At 40.4% G+C, this 18,276-nt stretch overlaps 2 protein-coding genes across 4 annotated transcripts in view; one reads left to right on the forward strand and one right to left on the reverse strand.

Annotated features, from left to right (window-relative positions):
• lrig2 (leucine-rich repeats and immunoglobulin-like domains 2) overlaps positions 1-3,407 on the reverse strand; it is a 19,517-nt gene extending 16,110 nt beyond the window's left edge. The window contains exons 1-4 of one of the 2 annotated variants that reach the window (XM_040116082.1): positions 3,058-3,407; positions 2,745-2,829; positions 1,794-1,868; positions 1,164-1,298 (exon numbers count right to left, since the gene is read on the reverse strand). In XM_040116082.1, coding sequence (XP_039972016.1) covers positions 1,164-1,298; positions 1,794-1,864 — 206 coding nt within the window. In that variant the 5' untranslated portion in view covers positions 1,865-1,868; positions 2,745-2,829; positions 3,058-3,407. Of the gene's footprint in view, positions 1-1,163; positions 1,299-1,793; positions 1,869-2,744 lie in introns of both variants that reach the window. The other variant, XM_040116081.1, reaches the window with a different exon arrangement.
• Positions 2,892-18,220, forward strand: padi2 (peptidyl arginine deiminase, type II). Of its 2 annotated transcripts, XM_040116084.1 has the most exons (17): positions 2,892-2,998; positions 4,271-4,562; positions 7,684-7,855; positions 8,335-8,404; positions 8,780-8,841; positions 9,354-9,471; positions 11,587-11,739; positions 11,923-12,113; positions 12,564-12,667; positions 13,083-13,194; positions 13,995-14,102; positions 14,186-14,337; positions 14,508-14,655; positions 14,849-14,942; positions 15,032-15,111; positions 16,133-16,273; positions 16,410-18,220. In XM_040116084.1, the coding sequence occupies exons 2-17, from the start codon at positions 4,408-4,410 to the stop codon at positions 16,641-16,643; spliced, it is 2,094 nt and encodes a 697-aa protein (XP_039972018.1). In that variant the 5' UTR covers positions 2,892-2,998; positions 4,271-4,407; the 3' UTR covers positions 16,644-18,220. The 2 variants fall into 2 exon arrangements, with proteins under 2 accessions (XP_039972018.1, XP_039972019.1); XM_040116085.1 differs by lacking the exons at positions 2,892-2,998; positions 4,271-4,562 and adding an exon at positions 5,212-5,359.
• The last annotated feature ends 56 nt before the right edge of the window (positions 18,221-18,276 follow it).

Genomic DNA, 18,276 nt, shown 5'->3' on the forward strand with positions numbered 1-18,276 from the left:
TTAACCCTTTTATGAGACACTTCGCTGATGTACTTGTGGCTAGCTAACCATGTAGCCAGCTGCATTGAGCTAAACCGCCGCGGTGACTTCTGGGGCTGTTTAAAGTTTAGTGTCTGATACTAACGTTAATATAGAAATCTGAAAATACTGACAGGAACATACATTCATCCTTTCTCCCCATAACCACTCTTGCTATGTAGTGCTCAGCTTTTTTTAAAATAATCTGCTTTCAGAGTTGTTTTCATCAAGAAAATGTATCCACTAATGTTAGGTCAACACAATAGACAGCCTGCCTATAAATTCCTTATCACGGGTTCCAGCGTTTTTGTGCACAGCACAGACTTTTCTGTTTCTACTACTTACTACTCAGTGACTGTATTAAGCTAACAGTAACGCTAGCTAATGTCAACTTTTACTGTAGCTGTCTAATGTCATGTTCTGTATAAGACATAACCGCCTGCTAAAAACCCACATCACCCAAGTGGAGAAAAAATAAGTCATCATGTTTCACAGTGTTAAGTTTTATTCAAACAACACAGACGGCGGTCTAAACAAGAAATGTGACTTCCATGGGCTGTGACTGGCATCAGATGATGGTGTTTTTAGCTACTTCCTAAACACAAAGAGAGCCTGGAAGATGTCTCTGATTTATTGCTCCCATCCTTGCCAAATTTGCGGACTGCTTCACTATTCACGATGTCATTTGCATCAGGCAAGGGCGGACGGACAACAACAACAATAATAATAATAATGATGATCATGGCATCTCTACAATGTACAGCACTCTTTGACTGTATAAATATTTACCTAATGTCATATAGTGTAAGGGAATGACTGAAATGTCCTTTTACCATATGTGTTGCAATATAAGCCCCCCATAATTATTACATTTTTAAATTATGTTAAAAGAAAAAAAAACGAGCTATTTTCCATTTTTGGCTGCTGGACCAGTGAAAGTTTCCAAGGGGCCAGCAAACCTCTGATCTACTGGCGGAGTGGACCAGTGGGGAAAAAGTGTTGCATTGGATACTGTATTCTTTAGTGCCCTCTAGTTTTTTTTTATTTTACGTTGATTGCATTGTCAGGCTATTCTTGTACATAAACTGGCCTACCTTAACTGATGAAAAAAATGAAGATGATTTAAATGAGCAGTGTTTGCTTACAGATACTTCAGCTGCATGTTGGGGAAGGATCCAACTTTGAGCTCAGAGATGGAGTTGGATGTCAGGTCCAGTGTCTCCAAGGAAATGTATGGCTGCAGCTGATGTATCAGCAGTTCTGAGATTCGATTGTGGACTCTGAAAAACAAAAAAAACAAACAAACAAAAAAGAAAAAAACAGGTTTTAGTCTTCAAAGTCATAATGACACTGATTTCTATGTCCAGCTATGTTGATGGTATACTCAAATCATATCAACAAGAGGAAAGACATCTGTCATTGTGCAACATGCTGGCAAACAAAAGACATCACCTTATGGTACAATACCAGTGTTTTAGTATCATTACATTCGTATACAACAAAAAAAAAAGGTATCAAGAACTTGCTTCATGAAAGAAAAGTGGTAAATGTTTTAAAATCAGAATTTAAAGTAATCACAACTGATAACAATATATATATATATATATATATATATATATATATATATATATATATATATATATATATATATATATAGAATGTCTGTCTTTAATATAAAGGTGGGGGTGTGTTTTTATACAATGAAATGCTCAGTTTATTTTGACTATTTGTTTAGTGGTGCCAGGAGAGGCAAGAAAGGGGGATTTTGTACTTACAGTGACAGTGAAGTGATGTTCGAGGAAACATCTCCAAGAAAGGGAAGAACAGTCAGCTCATTGTGATTCATGGTGCTGAAATGAAATTCAACAAAAAAATTATTATCATGTTTAAAAAAAAACATCTGCTGTGCAGTTTAATGGGGACATGAAATAATCGAGACTTAGAGCCATTTCATGAGTCAGATTACAGAATAAAATACTCCTGCCCAATTTAACTGTAAATTCTGAGCAATTTACTCAGGTCCACCATGGCTTGACACTTTCAATCAGTTGCAAGTTAATTATGTACACCCACCTAAAATTAATATACTCAAATACAGCAGCCCAACAACAAATGCTACCATGAGGAATGTCATAATGCTCAATTTTGGTTGATACATTTTGGAGGAGTGATTAACTTAATGTTATGTAGGAGGCTGCAATCTTAGTGCTGTTGAACTGTATTGTATTGAGAGATGTTTCTAATATTGTGTATTATATTGATAAAAGTAGATTAAATATTGGAATGAATGCAAAACAATTCAAAAGCACCACAAACTACATCCTCTACAGTGACCATAACATGAGTCAACACATCTCTAGAACAGTTTTAATAAAAACTGAACATAACAACTTTCACAAACCTCGGATTTATTGCAGGATTGTTGCATTAGATTGCATTAGTTTAGCTAGGACTAATTATTAAAATATCAACTGAGTGTAAATTATTTTAATATTTCAGGCATAGTTTAACTTGTTACTGGATAAATAAGGTTGGATGTGATTTTTTTTTTTTTTAAATGTACCCACTTTTGTATTCAAAGTTAAAATAAGGAGAATATATTATTAGTCTATTTCCAAAATAAATGCGTGTTACGGTTCACCCCTTGGTTTAGCAACCCATCAGTGCAGCGGATTCAGTACAGGACTAACTTCAACACATTAACGTCTAACCGATTGTGTACTTACACTTGGGTTATCCCATCTGGTGGTTCCAGGGGAGGCGACGACAGCCTTTTCCTGTTGCAGTCCAGAATACGTACCTCACTTTGTCCTTTTGAACAAGAGCAAGGAGCAGGACAAAACTCTAAAGCCCAGGCACTCACAACGAACAGCGTGAAGACAAGGGCCGAAGGAATGGGCCAGCCCTCCGCCATTTTAAAAGTCTTCCCACTGAAGGCTACGTAGCTACGTGGCTAACTCGCTAAACCGACACGTTAATGGTTAGAACACCACGATCAAATTGTTCCTGCAATTTGAATTCAGTCAAACGAACACATACTTCAGGTTTACAGTGCCGCGATTCCAGGCAGAACTGTAAAATACATTTTTTTTCCAACTTGCGTGAGGCATCCCAGTAGGTTTCTCCCCGTCTTCCCAGTGCCTGAATACCTTCCGCTCCAATCTGGACACCCTCCCGGAGAGGCTAGCTCACGGCTGAGCTCCTTTAATCCGACAAATGCGCAATTTTTCACCAGACGACATCGGTTTAACTCCACACTTGGCCGGCTTTTGGATATATTGAACCAAGCGAAACGTTATCTTCGCTTAACCCGGACCGTTCACAATTTTATTAAAAATATTTTTCTCCGTCTCCCCGTCCCGAAAAAACAACAAAGCGCCTTGAGTTGATGACATAGGATATCCTAGATCCCGCCCATTCCGAGCATGTTTACAGTTCTTCTATTGGTCGGCATTCATGCTTGTCAGACATTTCCACCGATTTGATTGGCTTTCGGCCCAATGTGTTTTTGTGGTAGTCTTTACTTCACACAGCAGAAAGTTTTTCAGGACTGCTCAAGTATGAAATGGGCTTTCACATCCTCGTGGTTATTGGTGGTAATATCCCGTTTTATGCCTTTTGAGACTTTCAAATCCAGGCATGGCCGGATTAATCTGTTAAACCGCCCCTGGGCAAAAAATTTTCTATGGACCCCCACTAACCCCCCACCTACGACCCTTTGAATATTTGCCCCCCTGCCTCCAAGTCCCCATTAAGTCCTGTGCAACCAGACCTCCTGTGCTGAAACTTTACTTCATTTGTTTCAATTTGTGGTCATTTCATCAAATGCAACTTTATTTAGGAATATGCTCCACATGAGGACAATATAAACTAAAATAATAATTTTGATAGACGTTATCTCAACATGAGAGGCCCTGATAATTAGCTATGAATGCAGGACCCGGTTGATATTGTGCTTTATTGGTGCAAATAACACATTTGTAACTAATCAAATTACCAAAAGCAATTGACATGGATGAACCCTTGGCTTTTGTCAGGCAAATAAATTACAAAAAAATGGAAAAATAATTAAATTACAACACAATAAAATAGGATAAAAGAGAGGTTAGTTTAGAGTTAGAAAACTTAAAGTTAGGGCAAACACCATCATCGTTAACTGTTACCGAGTATGTACCTATACCTGCAAAAGTCTTTTCGGAGGATGTAGAAAAAATTTGCCAATAAAGATTTCATTTCACATTGGCCACAACAGTGGAACTGGGACGTCGTGCACAGGCGGATCCGCACCTATTTATCCCGCCCTCCACCTGGAGAATTTACCACCACCAAGAACGACGGACGACAGCCGCGGGAATCCCCTCAGCGGTCCGAGGCGGACAACAACCGACGATGTTCCAAGAAATGTCCGTGACCGGCACGCCCGCTTTCCTGCGGGCGAGGAGATCGGGAACCCCGGAACACCACCGGACATGTAGCCTGAGCACAGGGCCTCCGCGGGGCGTCCTCCATGTTGTCGGCACCTCTTTGAAGGCAATCCTGAACAGGTAAGCTGAGATGCGGTCCTCGACTGAACAACACACCCCGAACGACCAGTGCACACGTTGCGTGTTATTAATGTTGATGGTGGCGGTTATAATAAGGAGGAAGGTGCTCGTCAGTTTCAGATCCAGCACTTTGCCTTACTTTACTTTTATTCTATTGTGGGAAGCCCTTGGCGATTTGACGTGGGAAAAGCAGGAAAGTAGGGAAAACTATGTCGTTGTTCCGTGTTCATAGATGCAATTATCCAAGTGAAATTCTGCTCGTATTTCTGTATTATATTGATGGAAAAGACAGAAAACAACAACAATGCGCTGTATTGTTACTTGGGCTTTAATGAATTAATAGTATATGTGCCAAGAGCGTTTTTTTCCCCATCACGGCTCGAAATGCGAGCCTCGTCTCTACACAAAGGAATACAAAAGCCCCTAAGACAATTCAAAGGGGGAGAGTGAACGGGGAGAGCAGGGCACAGACAATGAACAGAGGGGAAAGAGAGATGGGTGACATGGGTCGCGGGTGGTGGGGGGCGTGGGTTGTGGTTGGGTGCGGTTGGAGGTTGGCTCAACCAACCAGCGAACACGGAGGCTTGAACCCTCAGTACCTGTAGTACCTCACAGTCGCCCTGCTGCACACGGCTCTGACAGTCTGCGAGACCGGGTTTTTGCGTCTTTGCCTCACGGTAACGGGACAGCCGCGGGACCGCAACCATGATTCACCCCCGGACTCTCAGAGTCGATTATGACAAAACTACAAGTATTTTGTGCGTGGTCGGCTCGGAACTTAACGTGAACTTACACAGGTAAAACTCTTTCTTTCAATCTGCTGTCAGTTACAGTGCCGCGGGCTCCCGCAGCCACAGAGACGAATGTGGACTGTGGGTGACGGAGATTGCCTCTGTCCCGTTTTGAAAATATTCGCTTTTTCACGTGAAGATAGTCTATTCTATTCTATTCTTTTCTATTCTATTCTATTCTATTCTATTCTTTTCTATTCTATTCTATTCAATTCAATTCAATTCTTTTCTATTCAATTCTCTTCAATTCTATTCTTTTCTATTCAATTCAATTCTATTCTTTTCTATTCTATTCTATTCTATTCTATTCTATTCTATTCTTTTCTATTCTATTCTATTCTATTCTTTTCTATTCTTTTCTATTCTATTCTTTTCTATTCAATTCAATTCAATTCTTTTCTATTCAATTCAATTCTATTCTTTTCTATTCTATTCTATTCTATTCCATGATGTTCTGTTCTGTTTCCTCGTCTGTCACTGCTGTCATGCTAGAGACTTAGACAGCTCAACCTCAGCTTAGACAGCCGACGCACCTAATGCATTGACGACTGAGCGTGTAAGAAGGCCATTGTTGACCCATATCGACAGAGCTGCGGGGAAGATCATCATTTGCATGCGGGCCCCGGCGGTGGCGGACCTCGCGGTCTTTTGTTTGTTCAGTGGAAAGAAAGCAACAGTCCCCCCCCCCCCCCCCCCGTTGCTGGCAACAGGAGAGACTTTGTCGTACCAAAGAAACGTAGGCTATAGACTCTTGTCAGATGCCAGCCTACACAACAGAGCAAGGCTGGATTACGGAGTAGGCAGAGTGGGTTTTTTGGAATTTCCAAAAAATGAAAGTCTTGTATCATTTGAAAGGATACCCAGTCTAGATGCCTTGTTATGTTAACATCTTAAAGACCAGGCTTTTCATTCTGTCAAGTGTATCTTAAATACTGACTACTGTTCGTACACTGAAAGAGTCATTGGCTACTGTAATCATTCCTCCTGTCCATAGTGGCTGTGAAGACCAGTATGGACAGGATCCCAATCCCAACGCAATTCCACTCTAGGTGAGGGGGGACAAAATCCGCTCTCCTCGTTCTGTAAAGAAATGCATTTTAAAGTTCAGCCAGAGCTATTACGAGGCTTCACCAGCCCGAGTTGGGCAAATCCAGTGGTTAATCTGCCAAGGCTACAGTCTTTTTTAGTGCAAACTCCCCTCTTTATATTATGATCACTCCACTGCAGCTCAGCACGGAAAACCCCTATGGCTGTACACCTGCCCGGTACACTGATCAGGCACAACATTAAAACCGGTTACTCGTGAGGTGTTTGTTTATATATGTAGAGCTGGATTCATGTGTTTTCACAAAGGCCCTAGGTCAAAGGTCCTCCGAGGGTGCATTACAGTTTGAATAGGAGGAAATGCTTTGGACGTAGAGCCATATGTTAGTGATGTTTTTCAGGAAAAACAACCGCCTTATTTAGGAGTTGGGGACCAAGGCTGATTTTCAGAGTGGTTCATCGGCTTCACACCCTCCCGCAAGCAGACCTGCAGCAGAGACGCTTGACTTGACGCTGTACTTCTCTGTAATAAACCTTTATATGCAATCAAGACGGTGTCAGCGGAGTCTCCTTCATCCTCTTCACATCATCAACACCATCTAATAAACTAGTTTTAATGTTGTGGCAGATCTGTGTGTTTTTGACTCGGTCAAGCCACGAAGCCATGGAAAATAACAGAGGCTGCAAAATAGGTTTTAAATCACATTACTGAGGGTCTAGAATGAACTGTTTCAAAACAGTCCAGTGCCACAACATTAAAACTGCCTACCTGTTTAAATGTTAATAATTGCGGTGACCGATAATTCTTTCAGTGCACATATGGGCATGTCCGTATTGTTTATCAAGACGGACTTTAAGAAGCATGGAACTCTCCTTTAATGCCCCTTCAGCTGACGTTGGGACTGCATGGTGCCTACTCCTAAACAAACCAGTGGTGACGATATTACAGCAAAATAGCTGACACAAGGGATCAAGTGACGGTTTAATGTGGGACTATCAGGTATCTTAGTCCTTAGGCAGAAGGGAGGCACGTTTGCACTTTAGTGTTTTCCATGGAATAAAAATACAGACTGACTCATCATCGCGACTCTCTAGCTGCTACTTTGGCCTGCCACCTGTTGTGAAATACAAGCTTGTGGCTTGCCTTCATACACCAGTGCTGTTCCTCGCTTGTGTATGGATAAATATGGGCCGTCACGCTAACATTATATGTTTAATACGGTATGTGTGTGTGGTGTAAACACAGCTCTAATATGCAACAAACGTGATGTTTCTCTTGTTCCCAGGAGTGCCCCTCCCAGCTCCAAGTTCTTCTCTGTGAAGTGCACTTCCAATGTTCAGTACAGCATCAGCCCGCCGCCTCAGGAGACATCACATCTCTCTCCCATCCCTCTCAATGGAAACTCAGTGTTACTCATCCGCATGAGCCGCGCTAGTCAATTTGAAAACGATAGCAAGGTAAAGTAAGACACCAAGTTACTGATGACAAAATGCACACCGAGGAGGATGAAGTTCATGTGAAAAGATATTGACGTCAGAAAAATGATTCATTGTTATGCAGACAAAAATATGTAGTGATTTTTTTTCTAAGGTGCGTCAGTGACGAGCAGGTCCACTGAAACAACAGTTTTAAAACATCTGGGCTTCAAATGTAAAATATGAGTCAGTTTCAGAGCCCGAAACAAAAACACTAAAAGAGAAGTCAGTGAATTTCTATACTGCCAGAGTAGAGTTTTACTGAAATAAGTCAAAGTCAGACTCGCCCTCCCTGTAGCACTTGTACGTTCTCCTTTTTTGATTAATGAGCTTTTTTCTTTGCAATGCACAACTTATAATCCTAAAGTCTTTATTCTTGCTTATTTCAGATTTTACAATAAAAGGGATTCCAAATATTGTAATTTTGTGAATGTAAGTGACCTGTGCCTTTATTTTATAAGCTGTCTGTCCGGTACTATGGGGAGAATAAAGAGGTCTTGGGGAAAGCAGTTCTGCACCTGACAGCTGTTGGTAAGTTAAAACATTATAAAGCAACAATTAATTCTAGTAAAAAAAAAAAAAAGAGAGAGATGTATACCATACAATAGCCAATTATTTGCTTAATGTTTTGACTGTGAGTTGTTCTTTAGTAAGCATTATATCAGCAGAACATTAGTGGTGTGTTTCAAAACACATTACATTTAAAACAGGAATCAAGTTTTTAACCAGAACGGTCTGTATTTTGTATATATATATACATGTACAAAGCAATTTACACAATGATGGTAGAAGTATTTGCGAACAGCGTTTTGAAAACGATAGCTGTACCATGATAGGAGCCAATATCTGAAATATTTCAGCCATGCAAAGGCACCTGGTGATAAACAAAATGTCTCTGTCACACAGAGATCTCTCTGGATGTGGATGCTGACAGAGACGGCGTTGTGGAGAAAAACAACCCCAATAAGGTGAGCTCAGACGTATCATTTTTAGACGGCAGTGCAAAGTCTGACTCCTATTAAGGAGACATTTTCTGTTTCCGTCAATTTCTGATAAACAATAAAATGCCAAGTCTAACAAACTGAATTGAATAAAATTTATGGAATGTGCTGCGTATTCCTAGTTTTTAAAGTGCTCCTGCTTCCTGTTTGGGTTTTAAAACTTGCCAACCGTGCAGAAGATAGTATCTCCGGACAAGCCTGAAAAGGCTGTCATCAGAGACCATTGAAGTTCAAGTTAACTTTGACATCTGATTTTTCTCTACTTTTTTTCCTTTGGTTCTGAGACCTTTCTATATAGGTGTTTTGAAAACACACATTTTCATTTCTGTATTCTCTGTGTTTTGGCAGTTTAATAAGCACAAGTGAAAGCCCTGAAGTCAAAGTCTAAGCAGTTTCACAAAATGTATCGTGAATTAAGATTTTCCAGCAAACTGTGAATCGAGTTTATTGCCATGTCTGGTTTGTTGAAAACTTTTTAGGGCTCCTGGAAATGGGGTCCTAATGGGCATGGAGCTATCCTATTGGTCAACTGTGACTCAGAGCGGTCCTACGGGAAGAAACCAGACACCGAGCAGAACTACGTCTCCAGAGTGTCAGGTAAAACAGTATCAGTTCTCGTTCGCCAGTGAATACTCTCTTTCTGTACCATGAGCTTAATTATAACTGTTGCCAGCATTAAGAGGTCACTCATACAGTACATACTCATACAGGCACATAAGTATTTGGACAGTGACACAATTTTAATAATTTTTCCTCTGTAAACCCCCACAGTGGATCTGGAACAAAGGTATCAAGATGTGATTGAAGTGTAGACCTTCAGCTTTAATTCAAGGGGTTTATATATAAATGTATATTTATAAATATCACATTAACTGTTGAGGAATTACAGCCATTTTTATACATAGTCTCTCATTTTCAGAGGCTCAAAAGTAATTCGACAAGACAGCATAATGATAAATATAAGGATTATTTTTAATGCGTGGATGAAAGTCCTTTGACGTCGATGACTGGCTGAAGTCTGGAACCCATGGACATCACCAAATAAAGAGTTTGCTCCCTTGAGATGCTTTGCCAGGTCTTTACTGCAGCCGCCTTCAGCTGCTGCTTGTTTGTGGGTCTTTCTGCCCTTGGTTTTGTCTTCAGTAAATTAAAAGCATGCTCAGTTGGGTTGAGGTCAGGTTACTGACTTGGCCATTGAAGAATATTCCATTCCAAGAAGACATTCCAATATTCCAAGAAGACAGGAAGCCGTAGGCTGTTATTCCATTTCTTATAGCCCTATAAATTTCACAATTCATCCTGCTACTTCTATCAGCAGTCACATCATCAATAAACACCAGTGACCCTGTTCCCTTGGCAGCCATACATGCCCATGCAATGACACTTCCTCCACCATGTTTGACAGATGATGTAGTATGCTTTGGCTCATGAGCCATTCCTTTCCTTCTCTATACTCTTCTCTCCCCTTCATTTTGGTTAAAGTTAATCTTGGTTTCATCCGTCCCAAGAACCTTGTTCCAGGCCTGGGCAGGTTTTTTAAGATGTTTTCTGGCAAAGTCTAATCTGGCCTTTCTGTTTTTGAATGTTATCAGTGGTTTGCACCTTGTGGTAAAACCTCTGTATTTACATTCATGAAGGCGTCTCTTGATTGTAGACTTACAAACGCCTACCTCCTCGAGAGTGTTCTGGACCTGGCTAGATGTTATGAAGGGGTTTTTCTTCACAGAGGAAAGAAATCTGTGATCATCCACTTTAGTTGTCTTCCGTGGTCTTCCAGGCCTTTTGGTTTTGCTGAGCTCGTCAGTGCACTCCTGCTTTTTAAGAATGTAACAAATTGTTGATATGGCCACTCCCACATTTTCTACCACCAGTCTGCTAGGTTTGTTTTTGGTTTTTCAGCCAAATGATGGCCTACGACATTGGACCTCTTTGGACCGCATACTGAGAGTTCCCATGAACAGCAACCAAATGCCAATTCAACGCTTGGAATCAACTCTGGACCTTTTATCTGCTTTATGTGTGGTGAAATAATGAGGGATCAGGCCACACCTGGCCATGAACTGATTGGCAGTCAATTGTCCAATTACTTTTGAGCTTGTGAAAATGAGGGAGCATGTATAAAAATGGCTGTAATTCCTAAACAGTTAATGTGATTTTTTTGTCAGACCCCCTGAATTAAAGCTGAAAGTCTACACTTCAATCACATCTTGGTTCGTCAGTTTCAAATCCATCGTGGCGGTGTACAGAGGCAAGATTACTAAACTTGTGCCACTCTCCTAATACTTATTGACCTAACTTTATTTGCTTTATTAGGGTCAGTGGATTAAAGTGATGATATGGTAGATCAGTTTGATAAAATACACATTAAGAGACCTTTGTGTGAGTGAGCGAGTTGATAAAATAGGCCTCGCAAACCACTGTGCAATGGACAAACCAAGAGAGCTGAAATTTTATAGTAAAATGAGGTGTTTGTCATGCTGCAGTTTTACTTGTATGTGTGTACTTCCCTCTAGTTATCATATCCTGTGTTTGACCACATGCTGACAGTCGTATTTACAGTAGCTGTTTAAAAAAGTCACTCAAGTACATTTATGTCATGTGTACTGCATTCCACATGTATACTGTATATTACATGTGTTTAAAAGTCTATGGTATTTAGGATTGAACAGCACACTTGAGTAACATTTCCCATGTCTCTTTGTGGATGTGGAGATCTGAAGGACATGTCAGTCATGGTGCTGCGGACCAAAGGCCCTGCCAAGCTCCCAGAGGGCTACAAGCTCACCATGCACATCTCTCAGGGCGACGCAGAGAGTGTCAGAGTCTTCAGGTCCGGTTCCGCTGAAGCGGTGAATAATAGCCTGCGTGAGTAAAGATGAAAGCGCCAAAACAGATGATGTCACATCCATGTCATTCAGCTGGTTTTAGATAAGGCTTTGTGCTGTTTTAATCTGTTATTTGTATGCATTTTTCACTGTTGTTTTTTCTTTTTTCCAAATTAGGCACCTCGGTATTTGAACCTTGATCATGGTGTTCTTACCTCAACAGATAAACTCTTCTATAACTACTTCGTGAAGGACTACCCACTGGTGCTGAGTAGTGAGGTCCTGTCACAGGAAGTGCCTTACCTCGGAGGCGTAGCAGAGATGACGTTGTACGTGGAGGGCCTCAGGTTTCCTGACAAAGACTTCAATGGCCTCATCAGCATCAACCTCAGTCTGTTAGAGCCCATCAGTGCAGTAAGACCTACAGCGTGTCACCAACGATTTTGCACACCTTTATTTCATCTCCTAATTTGAGCTCCTCATTTTGCTTAATCTTATTTTTTACGCTGGATTTTATACATAGTGTTTGCGATGAAATTGTAAAAACAAAAATACACTTTGACAAAAACTCTTCAGTCAAGGTCCGTAGATTTTTTTTTTTCAGAGCTTCCAACTACATCTTAAAGAGTCTTCCTCTAATGATTTGGTTGATAGCTTCCAACAAAGTTAGTAGGGAGATAAGTTGTTTTTTTTTTGGCAAACTACAATTTCCAAGGACAAAAATTACCTTTCACTCTCAACAACATAAATGAACTTGTTAATCAGATTGAGGAGCATTTGTTTACCAAAAAACAAACATTAGGCCATTCTTAGATAAAATTTTTTCTAGCTGGCAGCACTCATCGGCCTCTCATGTTTTGACAGGGTCTCCCTGAGACGCCCATTTTCACAGACCGAGTTGTATTTAGAGTGGCACCCTGGATCATGACACCAAACACCTTGGAGCCTGTAGAGGTGTTTGTCTGCAGGTAAGAGAGGACTGATGAATAATAAAAATGATGTTGACAATAGATGTGTCAACAGCATGTTACAGTGTTACACATTCCCCTCAATTTGAACTCAAACTACCAAGAAAATGCGATGCAGAATACAAATACAGAAAATGATTCCCAGTTATCTGTATCAGCACTTTTGAATATTTTCAACATCCATTTACCTATTGTAAGCTTTCTCTTTGTGGTCCTAAATATATTATTTTTGGATGTTTTCAAATATTTCATTATTTAGTTTTACCAAAAAGAATCTGGACAATGTTGATGTTGTTTATTGGTGGAATTTGAAGATACAAAAAGCCAGATGAATTTTGCATTTTGCAAATGACAAGAAAATTGCAAAATATTACCTGATGAAAACTGTGTGTGTTCCTGTGGGTACCTTATTTAGCACATCTGATAACAACCAGTTCCTGAAAGGAATGAGGAATCTTGTTGGGAAGAGTGGGTACAAGCTGAAGATTTGCCATGAGTATGTGAACAGAGGAGATCGTTGGATGCAGGTGACAAAAACGAACTGTGTCACACTTTCATGTAGATTTTAGCTCTACCTGTCATTTGCAATATTTTGATTTTTGGTTCTCATTCACATTCTCATACAGTTTGTGAAAAGTCCTTCACTGGGATTACTTTTTAGTTCTTTTTTACATTATGTTTTTATAACTTTGGCTAAAGGCTTTCCAACTAAATTTGAACTGACTGTCAATGAGCTAGAGTACTTGGAGATCCTTGCCATACAGATTTATGTGGTTACATGCAATAGATAAAATGTGGACTATGGAAATTGCAATTTCATACGAAAATGAAAAAAAGGTATATAAATTGGTAATTGTGGAAGAATATGAAAAACTTAACAGAGCCTGGAGGTTGTTCAGGTAGATCCAGTTCTGGTTGGAAATTTGGTGACTAAAGTAACAGTGTCATAGGTTTCATAATCCTTATGTTATGAAAGTAAGAGGAAGAAGAAATTAAATTACTATAACAAAGTTTTTGTAATAGTATACTTTTCGGAAAAAGCTCAACTGAAAAAATGTGCTTCTTTGGAAAATGAAAAGCCAGACCAGAATGGGTCTATTTGGAAATACTGTAATAACAGGGGCAGTCAGTGGATCATGAGAAAGAAGAGCAAAAAAAGAAAAAACTTCAAACAAAATCTAAAATTTACACGAAACATTCACACTGAAAAAAAAATGACAACTAGAATTTTTTTTTAAACATCTCTTATGTTTTTGTTAATTATAAACCTCTGATAAGAACTAAAAGACAGAAAAAATATAACGTGTACATACGATCTAATTTTCAGGATGAACTGGAGTTTGGTTACATCGACTCACCTCATCATCGGTTTCCTGTTGTTCTGGACTCCCCTCGAGATGGACTACTCCTGGACTTTCCATATAATGAACTGCTGGTGACTCAAATGCTTTCAGAAATGAAAAGGCTCTGATAGAAGCAGGATTTTGTGCCTTATCCTAATCAACTTCATATCCCCAGGGCCCCGACTTTGGCTATGTGACAAGGGTGGCCCAGAGAAAGGATGTGAGCAGTCTGGACTCATTTGGTAACCTGGAGGTTAGCCCCCCTGTTACGTTGAATGGAAAAAACTACCCCCTTGGGAGAATCATCATTGGAGTGGCCTTCCCTACGTGAGTTTTCCAGAGAACTTGAAATGAGTCCATGACTCATGAAGAATTTGAATCAATGAGTTAAATATCAGCAGTTTTTCATATGATTAATAAATTCCGTTCATTGCACAGTAAACAGAACATGTCACAGATGATTTATGAACATACTTGCTTCTCTGAATTTCTTCAAGGGCAACTAAAGGACGCAACATGACCAAAGTAGTTCAGGACTTCCTTTGGGCTCAGAAGGTTCAGGAGCCCATTGCCTTGTTTTCGGACTGGCTCGTTGTCGGCCATGTAGATGAATTCATGACCTTTGTTCCTGCACCTGACAGAAAGGTGAAGTTCCCTCTTGAAAAGATACAACTTAAAGTGCTAAACTGAAGTAAAATATGACATAGTAAGAAGACAGGAAGCTGTCAGCTGTTAGTGGCTGATACTGACATGCTGTTATGTACATTGTGGGATTGTATAAGCTCTCAGGATATGAGACAGCCAGTGTTATGTTTGTCTCTTGTGTTTCTGTTCACAGCGCTTCCGCCTGCTGCTGGCCAGCCCAGACTCAGGCTACAAGCTATTCAGAGGCTTACAGAAAAATGGTCACGGACAAGCCAAACTGTTTGAGGGTAGGCTTGTCTGTCTGCGATGTGCATCTTAGCAATGAAAAAATTCACAATGTTATTCTCAACACCCGCTCTACAATATTTCCAAAAAGGTCTGAGAGATGAAGAACCCATAACAGTGGATGATATACTTAATGATGAGAGTCTACAGTCTGAAAATAACTACGTACAGGTGAGTGGGATTGTAAGGTTACACTTAAGCCCAGAAAGGATGATGAAGGGCTAGTTCAGTTGGTGAAAGTCATACAGTATCTGATTGATGAGTATCTCATTCGAAATATATGGGCAGTTATATGCTGCTATAACAGCCTCAACTCTATGGGAAGGCTTTCCACCGGATTTTGCAACCTGGCTGCAGGGATTTGCTCCCATTCAGCCAAAAGAGCATGTTGCTGATGTTGGGTGATAAGGCCTGGCACACTGTCAGCATTTCAGTTCATCCCAGAGGTGTTGGATGTGGATAAGGTTGGGGTGCTGTGACATTAGGATATTAGGATTTCGCCTTCACTCAACCTAAGGGGCTAGGCTTAAATCATGAAAAACAGCCCCAGACCATTATTCCTCCTCCGCTAATCTTTAAAGTTGGCAACCATGCATTCAGGCTGAAGTTTTCTTCAGGCGCCCAGCCAAACTATGATTCATCCATCTGAAAACCAGGCAGTGAAGAAGGATGCATCACATCAGACAACATGTTTTCATTGTTCTAGAGTCCGGTGGCGGCGTAAGCGGACTTTTTGTATTGTTGATCTTAGTCCCGTGTGCCGCCACTTGGCCACTGGTCTTAAAGCGCCTGATGAACAGTTGCTGTGCTGACGTTGCTTCCAGAGGCAGTATGTCCTCTCTCGCCACTAAGTTGGTGGCCCTGTTCTATGAGCTTTTGTAGCCTACTGCTTCACAATGAGTGGTTTTTGCTCTTAGATGTTTGCACTTCACTATAACATAACACACTATAATAGCACTTATAGTTGACCAGGTGCAAATCTAGCAGGGCAGACATATTGACGTATCGGAGAGATGGCATCCTTTGAGTCACTGAGCTCTGCAGTATGACCCGCGTTTTGTGAGCAATTGTTTGTCTTCATACTGTTGGTCACACAGTGGACTTTGTGCTTGAAGCAAAGATAGTTTAAAACTGGTGTGTTGTACAGTATGTGGAATGCATGGTATCTTTTTCACCGCCTCCTCTCTCCCAGAGCTGCATTGACTGGAACAGGGATGTACTGAAGAGAGAGCTGGGCCTGGAAGATGAGGATATCATTGACCTGCCAATCCTATTCAAGTTGGTGGAGGAGGAGGAGAAGGAGTACAGAGCAGTGGCTTACTACCCTGACATGGTGTGTTCAGACGTATTATTCAGCTGTGATCATCCCCCAATGGTTTTTTCCTATTTAAGAAAGAGATCAGATTTAAGTAAATCTAGGAGCTGGTAGCACTACTGTGAGTCGCATCATCTGTCACGTTTTTTCCCAGGTGAACATGATCGTTTTGGGGCGAAACCTTGGCATCCCCAAGCCCTTTGGCCCCAAGGTGAACGGACGCTGTGCCCTGGAGGCTGAGATGTGCTCCCTGATGGAGGGCCTGGGCCTCAAATGCACGTTCATCGACGATTTCGCCTCCTACCACAAACTGCTGGGAGAAGTGCACTGTGGCTCCAACGTCCGCAGGGAACCGTTTGACTTCAAGTGGTGGAACCTGGAGATGTGATCAACAACTGATCAGTGGGTGGAAATGGGTTAATGTTGTAATCCTTAAAATTACAGTCCTGGTTGATTTGGCGAATTCACTGCCAAAAATACTTAAAATGTTGTTTTAATAAAAAAGTCAATAATAATTGCGACTGTGATCTGATTAGATGCTGTGAATGGTGCCTGTATTCCCTGAGGAGATGGAGGTCTGCGGCCCTTTTGCCTGCAACTCTTCATCTTGCAGCTCACGGTGGCTGCTCCATCTTCCAGTAATAACTTGCAAAACTTAAAAATTATCCGCTGACAAAAAAATGCAGAATATGACCACTGTCTTGTTTTTCAGACATATTTCTGACTAACAATTGCATAGTGCTAACCAAGGTGGCAAATACATCGGTGTCCTGTGACTGAGTAAAGGCCAATTCCCGGTTTCACAAACCAAACACTTTTGATGTGAATCGGCACCAACAGGATCTGGTCAGTTTACATTAGCAGCATCTTAATACAGCTCTGACATGGTCTAAATAGAGTGAAGAGCAAACAGTAACGCTGGACTACTGTCACGCTTCGTTTCTTGTGAGTCGCTCATGCGTGTGAAGCCAATTTACAACGAGCGTGATAATGGCAGACTCCACTGCTAACAATGAAACGAACACAGAGACGTAATTGCAAATTGTTAATACATTGAGATGGCTATTGCTGAAAAATGCCAACCATAAATGGTATAAAAAAAAATGGGTTATGATTTCATGAAAATCTTAAAGATCATAACTTTGAACAGGCTGATAGAGATGGTTGTTTTCAACATACTACATTGCTTTAGAAAACAATAGCTCCTTGAGTTAACTATAGTTTTGGACAAGAAACAAGCCTTACATTGTCTCTTAAAAACATGAAATGCCTAATTTTCTTATCAATCTTTTTGCAGTAAGTGCTTTTTTTTTCCAGACATATACCTAATATTCATACTGAAATCCTTGCACAGTAACCATCAACATTTATGTGGCAAAAATTACCAACAGGGTTTGATGTAATGTATGCCTCTTCATCTTTATTAAACGTTTTTATTGGTTTAATTTACAAAAAGGACGTGAAGCACTATTTACAAGTCTTTTGAACAAGTGCTTAAGCAGACTGTTGACAACAGAAATACAATCATTTGAATCAAGCACATAGAAGGTTCACTCCCAATCTCATTGAGGTTTGGATCGGCCATTGGCATACAGTGCAAGCACAGTTAAACGAATGGTACCACACAGTGATGTGCTATAATATTACATAGCCACAGGAGGGCGTACTTCATCTATTCAAGCTTTTCCAAAGTCCAGAAGAAATCATTTGAAATCATATATTTTAATGAATCAATTTAATAGGCTGCACGAATGTGAAATTATTACCAAAAATGTATCTATATATTTTTTACTTTGTTCCTAGTGATTTGTCGGTACAAACAGCTTGATGAATACAGTATAGAAGGCTGTTTTGCTTTTGATCCAGTGTCCTTAACCTTTTGAACTTTCACATACTGTAAATGCTGTCATTAATTCACTATAGACAATAAATCATATGTCTTCTTCAGTTATATCACTGAAATAAAACAATTCCACGTATCAGTTCTTTCCTTCATAACAAACTGAAAACAGGAAAAAAAG

This window comes from Xiphias gladius, chromosome 21 (assembly GCF_016859285.1).
Source record: "Xiphias gladius isolate SHS-SW01 ecotype Sanya breed wild chromosome 21, ASM1685928v1, whole genome shotgun sequence".
Classification (NCBI taxonomy): Eukaryota; Metazoa; Chordata; class Actinopteri; order Istiophoriformes; family Xiphiidae; genus Xiphias; species Xiphias gladius.